This window comes from Rhinichthys klamathensis, unplaced genomic scaffold (genome assembly GCF_029890125.1).
Source record: "Rhinichthys klamathensis goyatoka isolate OS25496 unplaced genomic scaffold, OSU_Roscu_1.1 h1tg000169l_1, whole genome shotgun sequence".
NCBI classification, from domain to species: Eukaryota; Metazoa; Chordata; class Actinopteri; order Cypriniformes; family Leuciscidae; genus Rhinichthys; species Rhinichthys klamathensis.
In genome coordinates, this window is record NW_026606700.1 from 1,610,116 (window position 1) to 1,634,095 (window position 23,980).

The 23,980-nt window shown below is 42.6% G+C and overlaps 1 protein-coding gene across 1 annotated transcript in view; it reads right to left on the reverse strand.

The window, feature by feature from the left end:
• The window catches only part of LOC130091634 (voltage-dependent R-type calcium channel subunit alpha-1E), a 194,875-nt gene that overhangs the window by 111,676 nt on the left and 59,219 nt on the right, over positions 1-23,980 (reverse strand). The window contains exon 3 of the mRNA XM_056259628.1: positions 6,754-7,020. Coding sequence (XP_056115603.1) covers positions 6,754-7,020 — 267 coding nt within the window. The remainder of the gene's footprint in view (positions 1-6,753; positions 7,021-23,980) is intronic.

A 23,980-nucleotide genomic window follows, 5' to 3' on the forward strand; every position in this document is an offset into this window, starting at 1 on the left:
AGATACAATTTATACAAAATGAAATTTACTTTAAGGAAAGGCTTTCTACAAAACAAAACTTAATGAAGTGGTCAAAATCATGTCTGACCCACATGTCTCCCGATATATTGTGGCATCTTGCAACACATCCCGCCTTGCTAAAACAACACATATGTGGGAGATGCAAAATGGATAAAAATAACTCAAAAAATAAAAGAGGACTTGAATAAGCCCATTTAATGGCATGTTTGAGTCATGCTCTTAACAAACTTTGTTTTATTTCCTCTTTCCATATTGTGAATAATAAATATGTATCATTTTAATTTGCTTGTTATACAATGGCGCCTAACTTGTTGTAATAATTATTTGACATAGCCTACTTTTACACTTTATTATTCTAATTATTCCTTGGCATCCTCAAGTAGCTTACTAAACTGTATTTTTTTTAATTGTTTGCGTGCTGGAGGTAGGCTATTTCGTCAAGTGATGTTAACATTTAAGCTAGCTGGTGAGAGAAAATGGCACTATCAAAGAGTCTGGAAAGTTGACAGCGAAAATAGGGCATATAAAGAAGAATGGAAAGACAACCATTCATCCTACCTAGTTTTGTAAATGCAAAGCCGGTGTGTCTTATCTGCAACAAAGTTGTCGCTGTTTGGAAAGAATATAAGATTAGACATTTCATGACGGCTATTTTAGAGGCGTATCTAGCGATCCACAGACTCTTTTGAATGTCTTTCAGAACTTTTCAAATTAAAAGCTCTCAATTAATCTCAAAATAAAACAATGCTGCAAAAACGTTCTCGTACTTTTATTTTAAAGGCAAAATCACTAAAGATGAAGTGATTGTGAGTAACTGTTGTTGTCATGACAGATCTATTTCAGAACCAGCCACTGGCAAAATAATCTGGCTGCGGGCCAGATATGATTGCTGGCGGGACAGTTTTTGCCCGTGGGCCGCCTGTTGCTGACCCCTGCTTTAGACTAATAAGACCAGGCATGATAAGATCAGGAACATGAATTAAGAAAGCAAAGAGGGTTCATTTGATATTGACTTTAAAAGTCTCATTCCTCAGGTGGTTTTCCAAACCTGATTAAGACAAATGAAGAGGTCCTTAACACCCTCTACCACATCTTCTGTTTCTCCCTCTTCTGTTCACTGGAGGGAGGCATAGGGCCGATTGACAGGATCAATTATTTAGTAAGCATGGGCACGGTGGGGTATTTCCTCCCTCAGCCACACAGTGGGGATCAGAGGAATGAACAGCTGTGGCTTCCCCACCGGCCGAGCGGCACAGCGGCCCACTCGCTTCATTAAGCCCTGTCCTTCCCATAAACGCCATCGATCCGCCACAACCAACCTGTCCACCTGACCCCACGGCCAAACCGGCCCACTTCAGGAACTGTGACGACAAATAATGACATCACCTGATGATCTCCTTCTAATGTGCGTCACTAACAGAGGAAACAACACATGCTTCCACCCCTCCTCAACATTCACTGCCTACACACACCCTAACAAACATGTTCTTCCCTAATGACTCCATCTGTAAGTTTTCCAATCCACCAAATGAATGCATTTCTCTCCAGACACATCTCTGTCCCTCCTCCCAGCACTTCATCAGCCTGAGCTCAAATCACACCTCGAGCGGCACTTCAAACTAAGCTTTCCTAAATTACCGCTCTCACACACAGGTTGTCGATGCTGCGCACTACACAGGGCTCGTGAACATGCTGTTTTGCAAACCGGTGTGACCTTTGGTTATTCCACAGGCCTCTGTGTGTGTGCATGTTTGCGTGTACATATGAGGAGAGGTGTGTGTTTTTTCACAAATTCACTATCCGTTACAATTTCATTTACAATATATAAATATAATTCAAAATAACAAAAAAATATATTTTTAATTAAAATTTTAAACTAAATTTTTCCCCCCATCATACTCGATTTTGCAAAAATCCTGTATTCCTGCTGTGCAGCCTCACCCACTTTTATCTCGCTGGTCCAAAATTCCTCTCCTCATAAATGTACATGAAACATCAATTATCTTTCAATTGGTTGTGAATGTAAACTTTCTGCAGTATTTTTGCTGGACAGACTAATCACTTGCCGTGTGACACCTGGTTAGGACACAGAGTAGCTAATGTTATTGCACAGCAAATGATGTATCCACAACAGGAAATAAAATAATTAATTAATTAAAATCCATTATAAATGCATGAATGATATAACACAAATCCATGTTAACAAGCTTAAGCTTCAATAATCCTTTTCAAAAGCCACTGATTTCAGATATATTTCAGGAGTCCACAATTAGAACTTCCTGCTCTGATCAAATCCCATTATGTATCAAATTAGTAAATCTAAAAAAGGAAAGTTCGTTATTTGAAAGAATCAAATGAGCAAAATTGGGCAGCATCCGATATCACCACATGCAAATGCTGACTGTTCCTCCAATACGAATGAACAATGTGTGGGAGACACATGCACCTAAATTGGAGCAAGATGATTATTTTGGTCTGTTCGACTCGTGGGGATTAAACTTTTGCTTTGTCAGAGCTAATGTTTTTTTCACTGGGGCAAACTAAAAAAGAGCTTCGATGTAACCTTGAGGAAACCATAACAATGAACAACAGTATTATCCTGATGACATACTGACTGATGTCATCAGCATCTAGAAAAACACTCAAAAAGAGCTTGACCGAAACATGAGAGATGGTTTGCCCTTGGGGAGGTCACAATGTCTTTGTTTGACAGCGAAATGCACCTAGAAAAGTCTAATACAACAGCTGTTCGCACATTGTTTGGTTGCATTATAATTATGAGACATGGCAGGGGTTAATACTTTTCCTGCCACAGCTGTCATACAGTGCAATCTGATGCAACAAGAAGGTTAGACAATGAGACCAGACCTGAGCTCTGTTCCAAAACCTAGTGAGCTGCCTACATAAAGCTGCCCTCTAAGTCAGCATCCTAAAAATCATGAAACTTCATAAATGACTGATTTGGAATGACTTCTCGGTAGCTTCTCTGCATGCCACACAAATAGTGCTCTTAGGGACGGTTCATACATAAACGCTGGACCACGTCAGTGGAATGGAAAAAAAAAAGGTCTAGAGACGAGTTTTTTATTTAAAAGTTGAATTTCTTTTTTTAACTTTAGCACACCATTTTTTTTAGAATGCCGTGTCATTCGCTAGATACTGCAAAAGACACGAGTCGCGAGCGCAACAGTCAAACATGTCCGTCTAGCATGTGTTTACATAGAGAAACCAATGGAAAGGTGGTGCAGTGGAATGGAAAAATGCCTTCTAAGACAGACACTCGACTTACAATTGATGTGTGAAGTCTAATAAGCATAAGCACACACAAAAGTAAAATAATTTTATCACAATTAATTTTGATAATGTTGCTAAGCTAATTGTGCAATACTCTTATAAGTATAAGTATATAATAATATAAATATTGGGTAAAATAATATTTTTAATTATACTGAAATACTTTAAGATTTAATTTATTTATAATTTATTTATATTTCTGTCACCTTGGAATCTTGGAGATATTCTCTCACAATTCATTATGGGATGGCCGTCTACGTGAAGGATAAAAGCGATGGTAACCTTAAAAACCTTGGTCAATTGAGGTATGTTAGGAGGCTGCATAATTAAGATGCCTACCTTTTGGAACAGTCTTTATCTCAGTAGCACACTTATGATGCCTTAAAATGTTCCCTCTGTAGGTAGCTTGCTAGGTTTTGGAACAGAGCTCCTACAAACAATTCCTCAGGTGGGTGTGAACAGCTCTAAAGACATGAAACTCATTACCTTTGGCTAATAATGAAATCAAATCTGATCCATAATGAGTCTACGACATACATTTAATTACACTGTTGATCTTTCCTTGTAATACACTTAAGAATCACTCCCAGAGGGATGTCGTTTTCTCCTTTCTCTAAGGAACAGACTCTAGTTGCATTTATTTTGGGGCAAGGCCAAGTCATTACAGCACCATTAGCAGGGCTTCCATCTCTTCAGCTCCCTGAAGCTCTCAGCTTAAGAGTGAGAGATGTGTGACCATATGCTTAAAATCTGCCTAAAGTGGTCACAGACACTGACACTTGCATTATGTCGCAAGTGGGCCATTAGATACACAAGAGAGCCAAGACCAGATAGATGCTATAATTGAATTTAACATGTAGGCACAAACACACACCGAGTCACGTTGTTGCAAATGAAAGCAGAAACGCACAAAGGCATATCAATCAACGCACATAAGCAAATTTCCATGATATCACCGCCCTCAATCGCTCTCCCTTCATCATTAGGCTGCAGAACCGCTTGTAACATTAAGCATGTTACTGTCTTACAAAGGCAACAACCAAGCCTTGTCGTCACATGATTACAGCAAGCACCCGCTCTAATTTTATCTCTCATTCATGGCATTCAAAACAACAGGAATGAAATTCAACCCAAGTAAAGGATTTGAGTCAAACAAGAGCAGGGAAACACACGGACACGTTATCAAAAGCCTCTCTTCTTTGGAAATGACACCTCTGTGTAAGGCTCGGATAGGTTCACACATTTTACATCCCTCGTCTGCATAGTGCGAGAAGTTTCTCTTTTTAGCATGCATACTCCTTTCGCATTTAGACGTTTGTTTTTAGATGTCTGAGCAGCTTATAATAGCCGCTTAACTGTTTTCAAATGTAACATCAAAAATCACTGAAATATGTTTTAAAACATAAATAAACAATCATACTCACAGCAATCTGTTTAAAGAGTAAGTTCAGCTATTTTTAATCAGCTTTGTATTGCTACAATGTTTGCATCCAGAGTTCCGTGTATATTTGTCAGCAAAAATTCACTGAATGATGCACAACATGTAATTTTGCGTCATCAGGCGGACTTTTGACGGCGACAGAGCTCCCGTTACAGAACTTCTGCCTTTTTGTCCCCACAATTAAAAAAATTGTGTTTCTATTGCATAGACAACCAAGTTTTATTAAAAGCTAATATTGGCAGCGGTGAATTACATCTGTATTTCACATATTTGTAAAGTTAATCTGATTTTATTTTATTCAAACTGAATAAATGCTCCACCTGGCAATGGCTTTCAAACGACACTCTTACTTTCCCTTAAAATGACTTTAAAGCATAAATGCCATAATGCTTTAAACCACCAAACGCTGTGACAACTAGATTACAGCAAAGCTTTTACAGATCCTTTACAGTTAGTAACTGAGCTCTGCCTAATTTAAGTAAATGCTAAGACACCGTCATGTCTGGGCAGTCTGCTGTGACATTAAAAAAGGGCAAATGAAAACCCAACAATTGTTCCAGTAGTGCACACCTGTGACAACTATGGTCGACGGCCTTATCATGTCCTGTCACTGACTCATCTAATTTGCATCATAGAGAAGGCTTTTTTTAATCACACCATGGCACTTTGAAGTCTGTAATCAATGACATGCATCCAAAAACCTCCAGTGGGTTTATGTGGTTGCTGGGTTTACCTCTCCTCCCTCTCCTGACCAACTCATCAACAATTGTATATATGTTTCTTCATCATCAGGAACCAGCTTGGCAGAGCATAAATTACACAGAAAGCTCACAACAAAACATAAACCTCATTATCAATAAAAGACACTTACTCACAGATTGTAATATGAAATGCTAAAACACACATATGCTACTTTTTATATATGTCCTTTCACACTATACTTAACCCTTAATCAACATCCTTGTTAACCCTCACCATTTATAACCCCGATTTATAAAGCCCTGCTCCTGATATATATTCTGACTCTGAAAAATATAGTGCCCTGTCCATGGTCCTGAAAGCAAGTCAGTTCAATGAATTACGTAGTTTAAAATATCAGGAAGTGTATTTTGTAATTTACAATGCATTTAAAAACAGAATACATCAATTTTCACTGTGTCATTACCAGGCCAACGAGATCTTGAACATGCAAATCACTATGTTAGTGGGTCAGTGAGAAATAAGGATGTCAAGAGATTATTAAAAAATATATATCTTAGAAATGCAAACCTGTATTGAAAAAAAATTATATAATTGTCTACAAAATTTCCATTTAATGACTCAAAAAACTAAGTCTAGTGGTGAAACCATTATATAAAACCTTGAATGCACAAGAGTGTGCAAAATAATTGTAATGATTGAACAAAACTTTGAATTGTTTTTTTTTAAATGCTCAATTTCGGTTTTTCATTTTATTTATACAATGAAATTGTTATTTATATTTATTTAGCCATACAATCTTCAGATAGTTACACCATTTATATTTTAAGCCCCACAAAAAAAATCTAATTGTATTCATACAGTCATTGTCTGTATGACTTGCATTTTTAATGTATTTTTGAATATCTTGTATATCTGTGGCGTTTTAATAAATTTGTTACAAATACATCATGCAAATCATTCCCAAAAGACTTGAATACACCTGTTGTATGATAAACATATGTTTGAAATGTTTGAATTAATAGTCATTTTGTGAGGCTTAAAGTCCTTTTACCCTGTAACAAAGTTTGTTTACAGAAATAATTTGCAAGCAAGTAAACTAAAATTAAGGGAGAGATTTTGAGGGGACTGTAACATATACAAGCTTGATCAATTTTGAGTTTCAGATCAGCAGAAATAAACACAGGAGTTGCATGTGCTTTTGTAAAACGTGTTGACAACACATTTGCGTGTGCTGTCAACACCGAGTTCGTGTTTTAGGGGGCAGGGCGTGTTTTACCGTTTAGACAAAAGGATATGGCCATTCTGTGATCTTCTTAGCATACTTCCTAACGATGTTGTCCTCTCCAAAGATAAAGAGCGATCTGTTGACGGTGAAGCAGTTCTGTCGAACTGGGATGGGGTTGTACAGAGCCATAGTTCGGGCTCGCTGAGCTTTGGTCTGTTTGAAGGCTGGTGAAACTCCACCTGTGGATACCGCAGGAGCATCCCGGTTCCGACTGCGCTCCGAGCCCCCATCCCCGGCTCCCAGCAGACCGGGAACATCGTCTCCGAAGCGAGCCATTCTGTGTGGAGCAAAAACAGAGAAATCTTAGCCCCTCTGTCAACAGGTGCAAAAGTGCGATTACCTCCACACGGACTGCAAATAATCATCCAAACAGCAAGTTTTTTACTGTTAAGACAAACGACGACTAAATAAACGACCGTTGCATCCTCCAAGCACGCGCAACACGTAGCTTACTCCGACAGATATCTCTTTTCTACACACGCAAAAACACCAAAAGTAACATTACCTGAAAGTATAATGTGGAATAAAAACGTTTATAATCCGAATATCCAGTCGTACATCCCATGAAGATGTTCTTTATAACAGGAGGAGAGCAAACTCTTTTCTGAGGAACAGTAGTAATCAGCACCCATGTTTAGTACACCATGGTAAAACTAAAAAGCCATCGTTTTTGAATGTCTCCGGGTCTGTTTGCCCTCCTTCGTCACTCTTCCATTCCACTTACTAATTGTAAATGTTTTTTGGGTCTTTTCTGAATCTTTTTAATCGCGTCGACGACAGCGTTCAACAAGCTCCATCTTCACTGTGTGTGCGATGAGGCGCGTATGTGGTTTGTTTAAGGCTGGCACGCGCGCTTGGCCACCCCTCACAACAGCGCGAATGTGTCTGTGCTGACTCTCCAACCGCTACTCAGAGCATACGTTTAACTGTAAGCGAGACAACCTCTATAGACATGCAAATGCCTTCCGAATAGGTTATTATATGTTTCTTCAAATACAAAATGAATGTAAGTTTTGACCGTTTCAAAAAGCGATAAAAAAAGCAGGGGAAAAAAACATTTTTCCCTTTTTTAATGCATGAACGCCAGTCATCAAAAGTTTTAAGCGTTCACAACTTCACATATCATAAAAACGCCTGATGAGGACTTTTTCATGTAGCTTAGTTCCTTCTCAGAAAGTACACAAGTTAGCCTGAAATCCAAATTACATTATTTACTTTCTAGATATAGGTTACGTGAACTATTCTTCAGTTCACGTTATTGCAACAACAACAACAAATTCATAAAAAAAGTGCTTCCGTCTCTGAAACACGTTCCGCACTGACGTCACTAAGCCATTTTTAACCTCTAACCCTCAATAAAATACGAAAATAAAATCCCGCTTCCGCCTTATATGTTTTAAGTTGGGCATTTACATTTCAAATAAAGAAAAAATACATAACTCGTATTGTTTTTTTTTTTAAGAACAAATCCAGAATGTTTGAGGATTATCAATTGCACGCACTGCAACATTCTTTTCACTCATATCAGACAGACACCGTACCAAGTGTAAGCATCTCTATTCTGGGAGCAGCTTGTTCAGCTGACTGAGCTTAGAGATAATTGGTGTTTAAAACTCCCTCTTCTGGCGCGTGTGCAAGATCTACTGACAGGCTTGTGCGCGAGATCGTACTCGTTGGCGACACAAATTGTCACAAAGAAAGAAAGACAAGACATGATTAGTGGAACAATACTGTAAATTTTGTCATACTAGTGTCTGTAAATCACCCATATGATATTTGAACATTTTCTTTAATTCCCCCATTCTGTGACATTAAAATAATACTGTTACAGAGAAAACGACTCGGTTACTAACGTAACCTCGGTTCCCTGAGAGGAGGGAACGAGTATTGCGTAAGCTTACGCTATGGGAAAACTCCTTTTCTCGAGAAATATTGAAGTCTTTATGTAAAACGCATTGCAGATGCACAGCATACAGCAATGAGCGAGGCAGCTCGGTCATTGGCACCATGACCGAGGGGGTGGAGAGACCATTCTCCCGGGAGAACCTTGTCTCTGGACAGCATGTCCGCTCCCTGGTTCAGAGCACCTGGCACATGCGCTGCTCTCAGCGAGCGCAGGTTGCGCTGGGACCATAGGAGGAGCTCCCTGGCCATCGAGTGCAGGGAGCTCGATCTGAGTCCACCCTGACGATTTATATGCGAGACTACCGTCATGTTGTCCGTTCGGACTAGGACGTGCTCGTTCTTCAGGTACGGGAGCAGGGCTCTGAGAGCCAAAGCGACCGCTTTCAATTCCAGACAGTTTATATGTAGGCGCTTCTCCGGGTTTGACCACAAGCCGGAGACAGGCCTGCCCTCGTAAAGGGCCCCCCAGCCTATTTTGGAGGCATTTGTCGTGATCATTTTTCTCCTTGTGTTCACGCCCGAACCTATGACGGGGCGACTCTGAACCCGCTTCCAATGAGCGTGCTTCGCGCCCACGCGCGTCAGAGCCCGCCAAGATGGGCGTGGCCAAGGGCTATATATTGGGCGCCCCGTCGTCTGAGTTCTTTAGGTTCAATCGACTGAAGCAAACTGACCAAGCACAAGCACGGCAGATTACGCAATACTCGTTCCCTCCTCTCAGGGAACCGAGGTTACATTAGTAACCGAGTCGTTCCCTTTCGAGAGGTTCCTCCTATTGCGTAAGCTTACGCTATGGGAACGCCATGTAAAACGCCGTGCGTGCTGACTTCGCTCTATTAAGCCGGAGGCAGATGCCTGAGCCTTCGAGCAAAGTAATTATCCAACGAGCCAGCCGAAGGCGGGCTTTATAAAAAGGACAACGTGGAACGGCCCGATGGGCGTCCAGAGACACACACAAGCACATTTTTATGTATTGTCATGTATGAAAAATCCTCTACATCAGTCAAAGACGGATTCTATGAGGGAGGAGACAATGCTCAGCATGTACACACCCCAGCCTATGCATAGTTAGACCGACAGTATGTTAGAGTGCAATGAGGGGACCTGTAGGTTATAAAACCTGATAAATGTGGACGGTGAGGCCCAGCCTGCTGCCGCACAAATATCTTGAATGGGTATCCCACTCGACCACGCCCACGAGGAGGCCATGCTTCTCGTAGAGTGAGCTCTGATGCCCAAGGGGCACTGAAGGCCCTTGGCTTCATAAGCCAGCGCTATAGCATCAACTATCCAGCGCGATATTCTTTGCTTTGAAACAGCCAGACCTTTAGTGCGGCCGCCAAAGCATACGAACAACTGCTCTGTCTGTCTGAACAGGGCAGGGCAGAACGTTCCAAATATACTCTGAGTGCCCTGACCGGGCAGAGTAAATTAGCGTCGGTTTCGTCTGCTGGAGACGATAGCGCGGCAAAAGATATCACCTGTGCTCTGAAAGGAGTAGAGAGCACCTTAGGAATATACCCGTGTTTTGGCCTGAGGACAACCCTGCTGTCGTTAGGTCCAAACTCCAGGCAGGTAGCGCTTGATGACAGCGCGTGCAGGTCGCCCACTCTCTTGACCGAGGCGAGAGCCAGCAAGAGAGCAGTTTTGAGCGAGAGCTGTTTAAGGTGCACAGTTCGGAGGGGTTCGAACGGGGCACGTTTAAGTGCGTCCAGGACCGTGGCCAGGTCCCAAATCGGCACCGAGGGGGGGCGTGGGGGATTTATCCTCCTGGCGCCCCTCAGGAAACGAACAACTAGGTAGTTTTTCCCTAGTGTGCGGCCTTCCACAGGGTCATGTGATGCCGCTATGGCAGCCACATATACTTTGAGCGTGGAGGGGGTGCGGCCTGCCTCCAGCAGCTCTTGTAAGAAAACGAGCACACTCGATACTTCGCATGACTCAGGGTTCAGGTTCCTGGATTTACACCAGTCACTGAACACCTTCCATTTCTGGGCATATAAGCGCCTCGTAGAGGGCGCTCGCGCCTCAGTGATGGTTCTCAACACTCCACTGGGGAGGTTCTTGGGAACCCGTTGAGGGGCCACGCATGGAGGGCCCACAGATCGGGGCGGGGATGGAGGATCATCCCGTTGGCCTGCCTGAGGAGATCTAGCCTCAGTGGAATCGGCCATGGGGCAGATTTCATCATCTGCATCAGTTCTGGAAACCACGTCTGGCTCTTCCAGAGCGGGGCTACCAGGAGCACTGCACATTTCTCCTCCCTGATCCGGCTGATGACCTGAGGTAGCATCGCGACCGGAGGGAAGGCATACAGCGGGCGGCTCGGCCAGACTTGGGCGAGCGTGTCTGTGCTCTTTGAAAAGAAGAGAGGGCAGTGCGCATTTTCCTTGGAGGCAAAGAGGTCGACCTCTGCCCTGCCAAAGGTTTGCCATAACCACTGAATCGTCAGGGGGTGGAGAGACCATTCTCCTGGGAGAACCTTGTCTCTGGACAGCATGTCCGCTCCCTGGTTCAGAGCACCTGGCACATGCGCTGCTCTCAGCGAGCGCAGGTTGCGCTGGGACCATAGGAGGAGCTCCCTGGCCATCGAGTGCAGGGAGCTCAATCTAAAATCCACCCTGACGATTTATTTGCGAGACTACCGTCATGTTGTCCGTTCGGACTAGGACGTGCTCGTTCTTCAGGTACGGGAGCAGGGCTCTGAGAGCCAAAGCGACCGCTTTCAATTCCAGACAGTTTACATGTAGGCGCTTCTCCGGGTTTGACCACAAGCCGGAGACAGGCCTGCCCTCGTAAAGGGCCCCCCAGCCTATTTTGGAGGCATCTGTCGTGATCATTTTTCTCCTTGTGTTCACGCCCAAACTCACGCCAGACTGATACCAGTCGACAGCTTTCCAGGGCGTCAGGGCTTTTATGCAGCCGTGATTCGCTCTGATTAAAAAGTGGCCCGAGCGCCACGCGTAAGTGGGGACACGGCTTTTGAGCCAGCGTTGGAGAGGACGCATGTGCAACAATCCTAGCTGGAGTACAGCTGATGCTGAGGCCATGAGACCGAGCATCCTTTGAAATCGCTTGACGGGGGCGCGCGCACCCGCTCTGAACGATGTTGCAAGGCGCCGGATAGTGAGCCCGCGCTCTGACGAGAGGCGCGCCGTCATCTGCACTGAGTCTAGCACTATTCCCAGAAAATAAATATTCTGGCTGGGGGATAGCCTGCTCTTTGCAAAATTGATTTTTAGACCCAGGCGATCTAGATGACTGATAATCCAAGACCTGTGTGTCACTAACTGGCTCTCTGATTGTGCTAGGATTAGCCAATCGTCGAGATAATTTAGTATTCGCACTCCCCGCTGTCTCAGGGGGGAAAGTGCTGCATCCATACATTTCGTAAATTTACGGGGTGCCAGTGACAGGCCGAATGGTAGTACTGTGTACTGGTATGACTGTCCCTCGAAAGCGAATCTCAGAAAAGGCCTGTGATGAGGCGCTATCGGAATGTGAAAGTAAGCGTCTTTCAGATCCACTGATAGAAACCAATCCCCTGGGCGAACTTGCGCGAGGATATGTTTGGTTGTTAACATTCTGAACGAGCGAATCATTAAAGCTTTGTTCAGATGTCTGAGATCCAGAATGGGGCGGAGACCGCCATCCTTTTTCGGGACGAGAAAATAGCGGCTGTAAAAACCTGCCTCGCTCAAAGAGGGAGGGACTGTCTCTATAGCGCCTTTCTCTATCAGTTTGAGCATCTCGGTGCGTAGAACATGTGAAACATCTTCTCTCACTTTCGTCTCGACCACTGCTGTGAAGCGGGGCGGTCTGCGAGCGAATTGAAGCGAGTAACCGTGTTTTATTATGTTCAAAACCCATTTCGGCATGTCGGGGATATTTTCCCAGGCTTTCGCTCGCACAGATATGGGCTGAATGCTGGCTGGGGGCGTGTCGCAGTGACGTATGGCTCCCGCCAGCGAATCGCCTTGTGCTAATGCCGAGCTTACAGCTCTCAGCGGCGCGGGCGCGCGCTGAGCAGCTTTGTTGAATGCCGAGTGCAGGGGTGTGTGTGAGATTACAGGCACGCTCGCCGTAATGCTCACAGAGCGAGATGGGGAAATGTTTAACACTGTATGGGTAGTGCTTATGGGTGGGGGTGCATAAACTGTGGTAGGCACGCGCGCCACTTTCATAAAACTTCCCGCTCGCGGCGGGGGGTTTTTGGTCATATAAACAGTGTTTGTGAGTTGGGGTGCATGCATAACAGCGGGCACACGCGCCAGTCTTATAAAACTTCCCGCTTTTACTGGGGAAGTGTTTATAACTGTGGGAACAGTGCTTATGTGTAGTGGTGCATACGTGACAGTTGGCACACAATCTACATTTATGGGGCGTCCAGCTTGAGCTGGGAAAACATTTGGCACTGCGTTGACAGTTTTGATATGTGGGAATGCGCACTTTGGTGTGGACACGTGACCCCTTTAATGACACAGGCAGAAAATAGCTCTTTATGTGATTTCTGTGTGTCGCCGTAAAAACGGCGTTTGTTTGCAGGTGGGCGAGCTGTGTTGCTGGCACATTAGCTGCTGTATAGACATTTCCAGCCGCCTGTAAGGGGACTGGGTACTGCTTTAAACGTTTTGGAGAGAACGGCCCGGCTCTTGCGAGACACGCGCTCCCCCTTTTTCTCCCTGTAGCTAGGAGGACTTACGAGGCTCTGGGTTCAGCACAATCTTGGGCCGAGGTCCCCGTCGCTCGGGTGGTTGCTTCCTGTTGGCAGAGCGCGAGCGGCGTCGAAAGTCTGTTTCAGGTCTGGGCTGAGAGACGGGAGGCGCCGTCTTAGCTCGCTGCTGCTGAGGCGGCCTTTGGCGGCTCTGCGATGAACTAGCTCGTTTGGGCAGGAAGTGACGCATAGCCTGCGAGTCCTTACGGGCTTCGGTGAAGCGCTCGGCGAACTCCTTCACCGCTGGTCCAAACAGGCCGCTTTGTGAGATAGGCGCGTCGAGAAATGGCGCCTTATCTGCATCCTTCATCTCTGTTAGCGTCAGCCACAGATGGTGCTCAAGGACAGTCAGGTTAGCCATAGCACGGCCGATGGATTGGGCGGTGGCTTTTGTAGCTCGCAGCGCTATGTCAGTGGCGCTGCGTAGGTCCTTAAATGCCTCAGGATCGGGTCCAGACTCGTCCATACTGCGGAGAAGTTTAGCTTGAAACACCTGGAGGACAGCCATAGAGTGAAGCGCTGATGCAGCTTGGCCGGCGGCGGCGTATGCGCGACCGGCGAGAGCTGAAGTAGACCGGCAAGGCTTCGAGGAATGAGAAGCTTTAGCTTTCCATCCAGCGTTGGAGGGTGGACACAGATGATTGGCCACAGCCTCCTCGAGGGGCGGAGCCCCCTCATAGCCTCTTTCTTTCGCGCCGTCCACAGAGGAGAGCGACAAAGAAAAAGAAGGCTTCAGGCGAGCGGAGTGCGGGGCTTTCCACGACTTCGTGAGTTCATCGTGAACCTCCGGGAAGAAGGGGGAGGGTCTGTGTCGAGGGGCTTGTCGGCGCCCCTGCAGGAACCACTCGTCCAGTCGGCTGCGGGCGGGTTCTTCCGGGGAAGACCAATCGAGCCCGAGGTCTTCCACGGCCTTAGACAGGATGCGGACGATCTCAGAATCCATGCTGGAGCCCGCGCTCGTGCCCGCTAATGTCGATGGCGCGGGGTCGAACGACGAACCCGGCCACTCGTCGGATGCAGCATCACACGAAAAACTGTCATCCTTGTCATCGTCATCCCCTGACGCGCCAAACGAGACGAGCCCCATCGCTCCGCTGGAGGGGTGCTGGTCCGCCTGTGTGAACTGGACTGGCGGCGGGGAGTCATCAGGTGGTGGTGAAGCACGCGGGGATTGGCCCGGCGTGACATCACTGCAAACCGCCTGCTCCGGCGGCCTCTGTGAGCGGCGCTTTTTCTTGCGCGGCTCGACCAGAGGAGATGGCAGCACGGAAGAGGTGTGCTCTTTTTTGCGGTGAAAACGGCGAAGCGAGCGCGCAGCTCGGTGAGGCCCAGGGCGTCACACTCGGGACATCCGCCTCGAGTAAGGGCAGCCTCTGCGTGGTCCGGTCCCAGGCAGCGGGCACAGATGATGTGACGTTCCCCGTCCTGAAGAGGGCCTCGACACGAGGCGCAGGAAGGCATTTGAAACAACGCCTTGTAAAATTTGCTCTTTTAGAAAGTGTCGCGGGGGCGAACACTGAAGCTTTTGTAAAAGGATATTCAGATGATGCGCGCCGGATGGCTTAGCAGAAGGGCGATCGAAGGCGGCTGAAGGCGCCGGCGTCCTCGAAGCAGTCCTGCTGTAGGCTTGTCGACGGCGGCGGCGAAAAGACTCCAACAATCCGGAGGATCCAGCGAAGAGAAGGTTCTTTGCTGAAGGAGATTAAATCTAAAGAACTCAGACGACGGGGCGCCCAATATATAGCCCTTGGCCACGCCAATCTTGGCGGGCTCTGACGCGCGTGGGTGCGAAGCACGCTCATTGGAAGCGGGTTCAGAGTCGCCCCGTCATAGGTTCGTGCAGTTGCCGCAGCACAGCCAATGACCAAGCTGCCTCGCTCATTGCTGTATGCTGTGCAGCTGCAATGCGTATTACATAAAGACTTCAATATTTCTCGAGAAAAGGACTTTTCCCATAGCGTAAGCTTACGCAATAGGAGGAACCTCTCGAAAGGGAACTGAATTTCACATTCTTTGAAGGGGGGATAAAAAAACAAACAGACTATAGCATATATTACCACATCCTTTCTCAATTGGTCTTTTTTTTAAATGAGTAAATAAATAAATAAAAAATACAGCAAATGTGAGGCGAGAAAGTGAGGCATTTCGTGATGTCACTTAATCTCCTTAAAATTAATGAGCAGAACAGTTTAAGGGCCAGAAAGGACCTGCTAATAATAGTCAACTGCAAAATGAGAGATCACACGCAGAAGGGGTGGAAATGGATGCGGCTAATAAAAATGATGATGGAAATTGCAATAGTCCAATGACCCAGTAGATCATTCCAGATTGAGGTTATTATCGCACAGCACAGAAAGATGAATGAAAATAGATGTTTCTTCTCTCTCTTCCTCTCAAAGGTGAATAAAAACTATGATTTAGGAAGCACAGATGATGAGCAGAGGTGGAAAACATTTTTAAAAAACAGTTGATGACTTCATATTTTATGACTTTGATGATCTTCAATAGCCTCCAGGGTATCTGCATGGAACTCTGTGATTTTTGCCCCAATTACACACATTTAGATAGTGTATACTCTTCTCCCAGCTGAGATGAGTAGGTGAAGCAGTATACACTTAAGCAGGAGCCCTATATCGAGGTCTACTATAAATAAGACAGAGCAAACACACACACAGAGAAACACTCAAACACTCGAGCTGCCAGTCTCCGTCCATCCATATGGCCAATTACTCACAGAATGTGAAAATACAGTTGTGCTCCATGGTGTTGATGGAAAAAAGAGTGTATGTGTGTGTGCAAGGGTAACAGAATGAAAGAAAGTGTGTCAGAGAGAGAGAGAGAGAAAGATAATAGCAGAATGAAAGAAGCAGGGAGGAAGTATTGTAGGATATGCATTCATCAAATGTCAACACGTTTTCATAACAATCTGTTGAATAAGCTTCATGGAAAGCATGGGAGTGGCCTGACTGTGCTGACAGAGGAACTGCTGCTCTGTTCCAAAACCTAGTCATTGTCACTATAGCTGTGTTCCCAAAGCGAAGGCTTTTCCAAAAGGTAGACTACTTAATTAGAGACCTAATTTTGGACAAATTATATAAGGCAGCATCAAAAGTGTCATTTTCATAGAGTCCAATTCCAGAACTCATTGCAGAGAACTCAGAGAAAGATGGCAGACACTATGTAATATTTTTTAAATAGATTAATAGTATTTAAAAAATATCGACATATTCTGTTTTTTTATGCTTTATAAAAGAATCATGCCATTCGGTAAGCAACATGCTAATGTCGTCCTCAACTGGAATCAAGAAAGTTGCTGCCTGTGGAAGTAAGCAGTGAGGTAGATCAATTGGTTTTGGAACAGTGTCTTGTAGGTTTTATTCACACTGCAGCCAATATGTTACGTTGTGAGGTTGAAGCAAGGAGGAAGCAGGATCCAAATGCAGCACATTTATTTAAATACACTCAAACTATACAAAGACTCAGGCAAGGGAACAAGACTCGGGAACAGAAGAACCTACATCGACGTGACAAGAACTCACAAGGACTGAACTAAAACACAGGGTTTAAATACACGGGCAAACAAACAAAACAAGATAACAAGGGGGCGTGGCTAATCAGAAACACCTGGGGAGACTAATAGACATAACAGGAAACAGCTGACATTGGACGAGACAGGGGAACACCGACGTAAATCATAACACAATAAGGGTTATTTTAATATTATTTATGTACTATTATAGTTTTATTCATATTTTGTATTAGCTTTTATTTATATTTTTCATTTTAGTTTAAGTTTTATAATTTTTACAAGTGTTTTGTTCTATATAGCTATAATTTATTTTTATATCAGCTTTTAGTCCTTTAACTATTCAATAATGTGCTGGAAAAATTTTTCAGAGATTTTTGTCCATATTGACATGATGGCATCACACCGTTGCTGCAGATTTGTCGGCTGCACATCCATGATGTGAATCTCCTGTTCCACCACATCCCAAAGGTGCTCTAGTGGATATAAATCTGGTGAACTCATTATCATGTTCAAGAAATCAGTGGCCATAAAGGGATAGACATGGCCATCAGCAACAATAGGCTGTGGCGTTTAAACAATGCTCAATTGGTACTAAGGGGGCCAAAGTGTGCCAAGAAAATATCCTCCACACCATTACACAACCAGCAGCAGCCTGAACCGTTGATACAAGGCAGGATGGATCCATGCTGTCATGTTGTTTACGCCAAATTCTGACCCTACCATCTGAATGTCACACCAGAAATCGAGACTCATCAGATAAGGCAATGTTTTTCCAATCTTCTACTGTCCGATTTTGGTGAGCCTGTGCAAATTTTAGCCTCAGTTTCCTGTTCGTATCTAACAGGAGTGGCACCGGTGTGTCTTCTGCTGCTGTAGCTCAGCTGCTTCAAGGTTCGACGTGTTGTGCGTTCAGAGGTGCGGTTGTACCGAGTGGTTATTTGAGTTACTGTTGCCTTTCTATCCGCTCGAAGCAGTCTGGTCATTCTCCTCTGACCTGGCATCAACAAGGCATTTTCACCCACAGAACTGCCGCTCACTGGATTTTTTTTTTTTTTTTTTTTTTTTTTGTAAACCCTAGAGATCGTGAATATCCCAGTAGACCAGCAATTTCTGAAATACCCAGACCAGCCCATCTGGCATCAACAACAATGCCACGTCCAAAGTCACTTAAATCACCATCTTCTCCATTCTGATGCTCAGTTTGAACTTCAGCAGATCGTCTTAACCATGTCTCCATGCCTAAATGCATTGAGCTGCTGCCATGTGATTGGATGATTAGATATTTGCATTACTTGGAAGCATTTGTTCAGGTAGTGTAGTCAACATCTGCTTTATATACATGCAGTAGTAATGACTGAAGCTTCAGTGATGCCAAGAAACTTTCTTTGACAACAATTGAGAGGAAAGTACAGAAACTTGGAATTTGGCCTCTCCTCTCGTGTCTATCGTAGCATAACACTTGTTTACTCATTCAGTATTTACTACACAGTGAAGCCTTATATATGGAGAAAGAATAAAATGAGTTCAGACACAGCTTCAGACATTATAAACAACTAAACAGATTTGAGTCAGATATTGCACACACAAAAAATTGCTGCCTGTTTGTTGCTATTTTCCAAAGACAAATGCATCAGGGTGATACAAACAAAACAACTGATTCCTACTGTATATTGTAAGCAATACATTAATTGTCTTGATATACGTAATGTCTAGACTGGTAATTGTCTCTCTGTGTTTGACATGTCTGCCTCCCTCCTACTTCTGTAGCGGGTCTGTGTTTGTTCAAAGAAAACACAATTAATTTGACAATTCTAGTCATACCTCAATCCAAGGTAAATCAGCTTACCCTGACCTCTCTGTTTAAGTATTTTATTCCTAACTAATTAAAAGCTACCCAAGAGGTATGAACCTGCGAGACATCTCCGCTCCCACATAATGTAGTGTCCGTGTCATCCTAATAGTGGTCACCATGGTGACTGTACACCGTTGAATTTCTAATTTGTTCCTCCCGTTGTTGGCAGCAAAAGGTTCGCTTAACAAAAAGACACCTTTCATAGCTGCGATCTTAAACGTACGTTCACTGTCACATGCTGTATGTGCTATAGACAATCCAAACGTCCAACCTGCAGGATTCACACGCTCGCTCGCAAGCAACTTCCATCTGAATTCTACCTCAGATGACAATACCTCGAATGTAAATCATCCTTCACTGCCTAACCCAAAAACACAAACACACAACATATTTCCATCTGATTGCATTATATGATACAAAGAACGGGTCAGGTCACTCTTCTGCCGGAACTAGACTCGCGTATGGTCGTTACTGGAAGCCAGTCAGACTCATTATAGTTTATAAAGGTTTAAATATGGATATTTTTCTAACAAAAATGCTTCGCTTGACTTCAGAAGGCATTTATTAGCCCCCTGGAGTCGTATGGATTACTATTATGAAGGATGGATGTGCTTTTTGGGGCTTTAAAGCGTTATAAAGCTTGGAAGAGCCAGGATATTTTTTAATATAATACCGATTGTGCTTGGCTGAAAGAAGAAAGTCATGTACACCTATGATGGCTTGAGGGTGAGTTAATTCATTTTTGGGTGAACTAACCCTTTAAATGGATAATTCACTAAAAGAAATAATTATTTCTTAATTTAGGCAATTTTGAAAAATGTCTGTTTTTACTTTTTTGTTGTTGTTGTGCATACAGTGAAAGTATTAGGGTCCAATGTGGTTTTCGACCACATTAACTTTCATTGTTTGAACAAAAACATTCTTTAAAATATCTTTGTTTGTGTTCCAGTGTGGGTAAAAAAGTCATACAGGTTTGGAAAGACATGAGTGTGAGGAAATGATGACTGAATTTTCATTTATGGGAGAGCTTTCCCTTTAACAAGGGTAGATCAAGAGTTTATTTCTTTGATGGTACAAATGGACCATAAACAGCTAGATAGTTAATTCGTTTTATTCGTCTTCAAGGACGAAATGTGTCTCGTTTTTAATAGTTCAACTCAAATGGGGTTTGAAATGAGAGACTGCAAGATATGAAAGACACCCTGAGTGCCATTAAATCAGTATTAAACCAATCTTTTATCTTTTTCAACAATTTAAAAGTCCCTTTTTTTCTTTCATAGGTCATAAACTAAAATGTAGGTGTCTATAACATTGAAAACAAAAAAACAAAACAAACACCCTGTCCTGGACAATCTAGCGACGGCGACGCTCTTTCTCACATCCTGTTTCATGCACAAAGAGCCTTGGTATAGCGTTTGAAATAATCACCTAGAAATGTCACCACAAAAGCACCGGCAACACAAAGCCCAGACAGGAGCACTTGATCACAACTCACATAGACTAAATAAAGCGCATCTATGGGATCAGTGCAGTATCTCAACCAAGCCCTAATTCAAGCGATTTGGCTTGTGTTTTCTGTCCTCTGTTACCTAGCAACAGCCTCGTCTTCTCCTCATCTCAAACGACTGGGATGAAACCATAACTCAAGCTTATATAAATCGTATATTCAGAAAACAATCTTGGCTTTATTTTAGTGTACTACTACTGATTGTCAGTTGGAAGACAGCAGATCTGCAAACATATCGTGTCTCTGTTTTTGTGAGATATCAGAGGTTGAAGCCACAGTTTTGTTCCCACCTACTTAATGCGGCAATTCAGAAATTCATAATTACATAGGCCAACAGGAAAGACTACGAACAACAACATGAAACAGGATATGAATTGCTGTACGTGATCACGGTACATCATCCCTAAACATATAATCATTTGAATTGCTGTTTACAACCAAATTCCTTACATCAGATCTTAGAGTGGAAAATCCAAGCTCAAACCCTAATGTAAATGTTTACAGGAGTGCCATGTGACACATCCTGGTCATACTAAGTATGTTGAATTATTTAGGAGAAAAATATTAATGTTTAATATCTTGTCAGTCATTCTTCTAATCTTCGAAGCCCACTCTGGATAACTTGCATCCTTGCTTATTTTACAGCAATCTCTAAATGGTTCTTTTTTATGTCAAAAGTTTGACATAAAAACATCTAAAAGGTAGCTTATGCATTTTCTCTGTTGTCAAGGTGAAAGCATATTTGGTAACAGCTCAAATAAACTGCGAGACACCTGTTACTCTTGGTTGTGCATGTGAAGCTTGAATGTCCATTAGTGTTGTGTGGACAGAGATCTGTCTCCATCTAGCGGTAGCAGCTTAATGCAACAGTGTAAAAGGAAACTGACCACATAAGTGAGTGAGCATTATTTAGATACAATTATAGTATTTATTAATACTAATTTATTACTGTTTTTTGTAGTAATATTAACATGTAGTAATGTTTATTAACATTTCTAATTTCCGTTTAATGTTTTGCTAATTTGAAAATTAAGCATCATTACAGCAATACAAAAAGATCAAATTCTTGAAAAATGACTGAATTTTCATTTTGACTGAACGATTCTTTTAGTTTTTCCTCAATCGCTTTGGCTCAATTCTCGAATGATAATTTTCTCAAAACAACTAGTTCAGATCTCTGAATAGATATTTTCTTGTTCGCATTTGAATTTTTTTTATTGATTTAAGCAAATTGCATGTGTTTTGACACACGTGTGCAAAAGAGTAAGCAATTGTCTAAAATTTGCACGAAAACTAAAATGTATGAAACCTTATGGTGAAAAATTATGTCTAACAAGTGCACCAGACTTCCTGATCAAAGCCATAGCAGTGCTCTTATTTCTGAGATTAAATAATCCATCTCTATAAAGTACATTTTGCTGCTCTGAATATAAAAATAAAAAAAGATTGAATGTTGTAATTCATATTGGCATCAGAGCAGCACTGTAAATTACACTTCTTGTACAGTGGCCGTTCAAAAGCTTCCCTCAGGAGATTGTCCTGGCAGGGTTTGCCGGTGGTTTGGAGCCACATGGCAAGGGAGGATGGATGGCTTGCCTGGCTCTCACCCCGCTGGCACAGACAGGGGCATCAGGGGCACAGAATCAGGGTAGGGACAGATGGGGTTGTGGATAAGGTTGAGGAATACAGGAAGTGCTTTGTGTGTGTGTGTGTGTGTGTGTGTGTGTGTGTGTGTGTGTGTGTGTGTGTGTGATGTGTTGATAGTTTGAGCAGGGTTCAGTAACGGTTAGTACCTGTAAGTGAATTATCACGCCATGTGATTAGGTAATCAAAGAGAGGGTTTTGATAACAATTATGAGTGCACAAATTGTTTAGGCAATTGTGATATAGTGCATTTTAGGAAGAGGTAATTTTAGTTTATTCTAAATGCATTATTTATAATATTGTTTAAATGCTTATCTGTGCTTTGTTCAAAAAGAAAAGTGTTGTGCATTTATTATATTAATTATTTTTCGCTTGATGACGTCATTGCACGCTTTACCAGCGCGCGCGCCCGTGATGTGCTTCATTCAAAGTAAATACACGACGACGAAGCCATCACTGCAGCGCTCGTTATCTTTCTTTATCTTTTTATACTTCTTTAAAGGTAACTAATACTTTGGTTTTGAGTAAAAACATTCTTTAATCCAATACGGATGAGTTGTGTGTGTTCAAAGTGCTTTGTTTTTACTAAATTAATAGTGCGTCATGAGTTTGGTATGCCTGAGCACATTGTTAGCATGGGTGTTTCGCGATTAGCGCGATGGCCCGCTATTCAGTATAAATGTCTGTTATTTGAGTGTATAAGAGTTAATGATGTTGTTTCAGCTGATGAGTTACCTTAAACTTCCACATGTTGGTATATTAATACCATCTCTGTTAGCTATGCATTTAATTAATCTGTGATCTGATTTTATGGTGGAAAATATATCAGAAACAATTGATGAAACATTGTTTAGACAATAGATATTCATTTCATACTGTCATTTAGTGTGTAAGAGTAAACATTCAGTTTGAAAATGTTTTATTTTGTAAGAATATGAGATTAGAGTGTCCATTGTAAATGCCACACGTCTCTTGTGTGATGAGACATGTTTGAAGTCACTTATGTTTACAGCCAGTCATACTGTGAAATGAAAAGTGATGCGTGCACTGAGAATGTATACATGTAACTGTTATGCCTTTTATTGTGTTCATTCAAAGTAAATACACGACGACGAAGCCATCACTGCAGCGCTCGTTATCTTTCTTTATCTTTTTATACTTCTTTACAGAGGTACTACACAATCATATATCAAATGTGCAAGCAATTATATATATATATAAAGACAATTACTACAATGATAAAAAAAATCAATTTCCTCATTAACTCCAGGTAACTTTGCACCCTTAAGTGTATAGATCCAAAACATCTCACATTGTAGAAGATGTTTCAATCTATTCCCATCTTTTATGGTACAGGGAATAGATTCAATTCCAATCACTTTAAGGGAGCTGTCACTACCATGACCCACCTCATTATAATGCCTTGCCATAGGATACAACAAGCTTTTAGTACGAATAGCATATTTATTTCAGCCACTCTCAATTTCCTTTTTGTTTGACCTAAAAATGTCCACAATCACATTCCAAACTATAAATTACATAATTAATTACAATTAATAAACGATTCAATTGGATATACTTTTCCAGAAAACACATTAGTGAAAATGTTTGTTTTTACCATGTTATCACAATGCTTGCAACCTCCACATCTAAAATTACCCACTAAAGAACCAACCAAGCCATGATTTATTTTCAGGGGCAGAAAGATAACTAGCACTACCGCACCACCACTAAGAGAACCCATCATTTCAAATAAATAAAGATAAATATTAAAACATTAATAAAAATAAAATGGTCTTTGGTGCCAACCAACTTAAACATGTTTAAATGTAAGAACTGAAAAGAACTAAATGGAAAGAAGAATGATATTTATATATATCAATATTTTTCATTTCTATGCACCAATATAACAATCCAGCTATTTTTACCCACAAATATATCTTTATTTATGCATTTTGATATATAGTGTATGAAAATGCCACATGGAAACCTCTGGTTTCCTGAACTGGTTCACTGAAATGATCTGAAACCAGACAGTATTATTTGTAAAGCCCATTAAAATCACCATGATATTCACCAGCAAAAC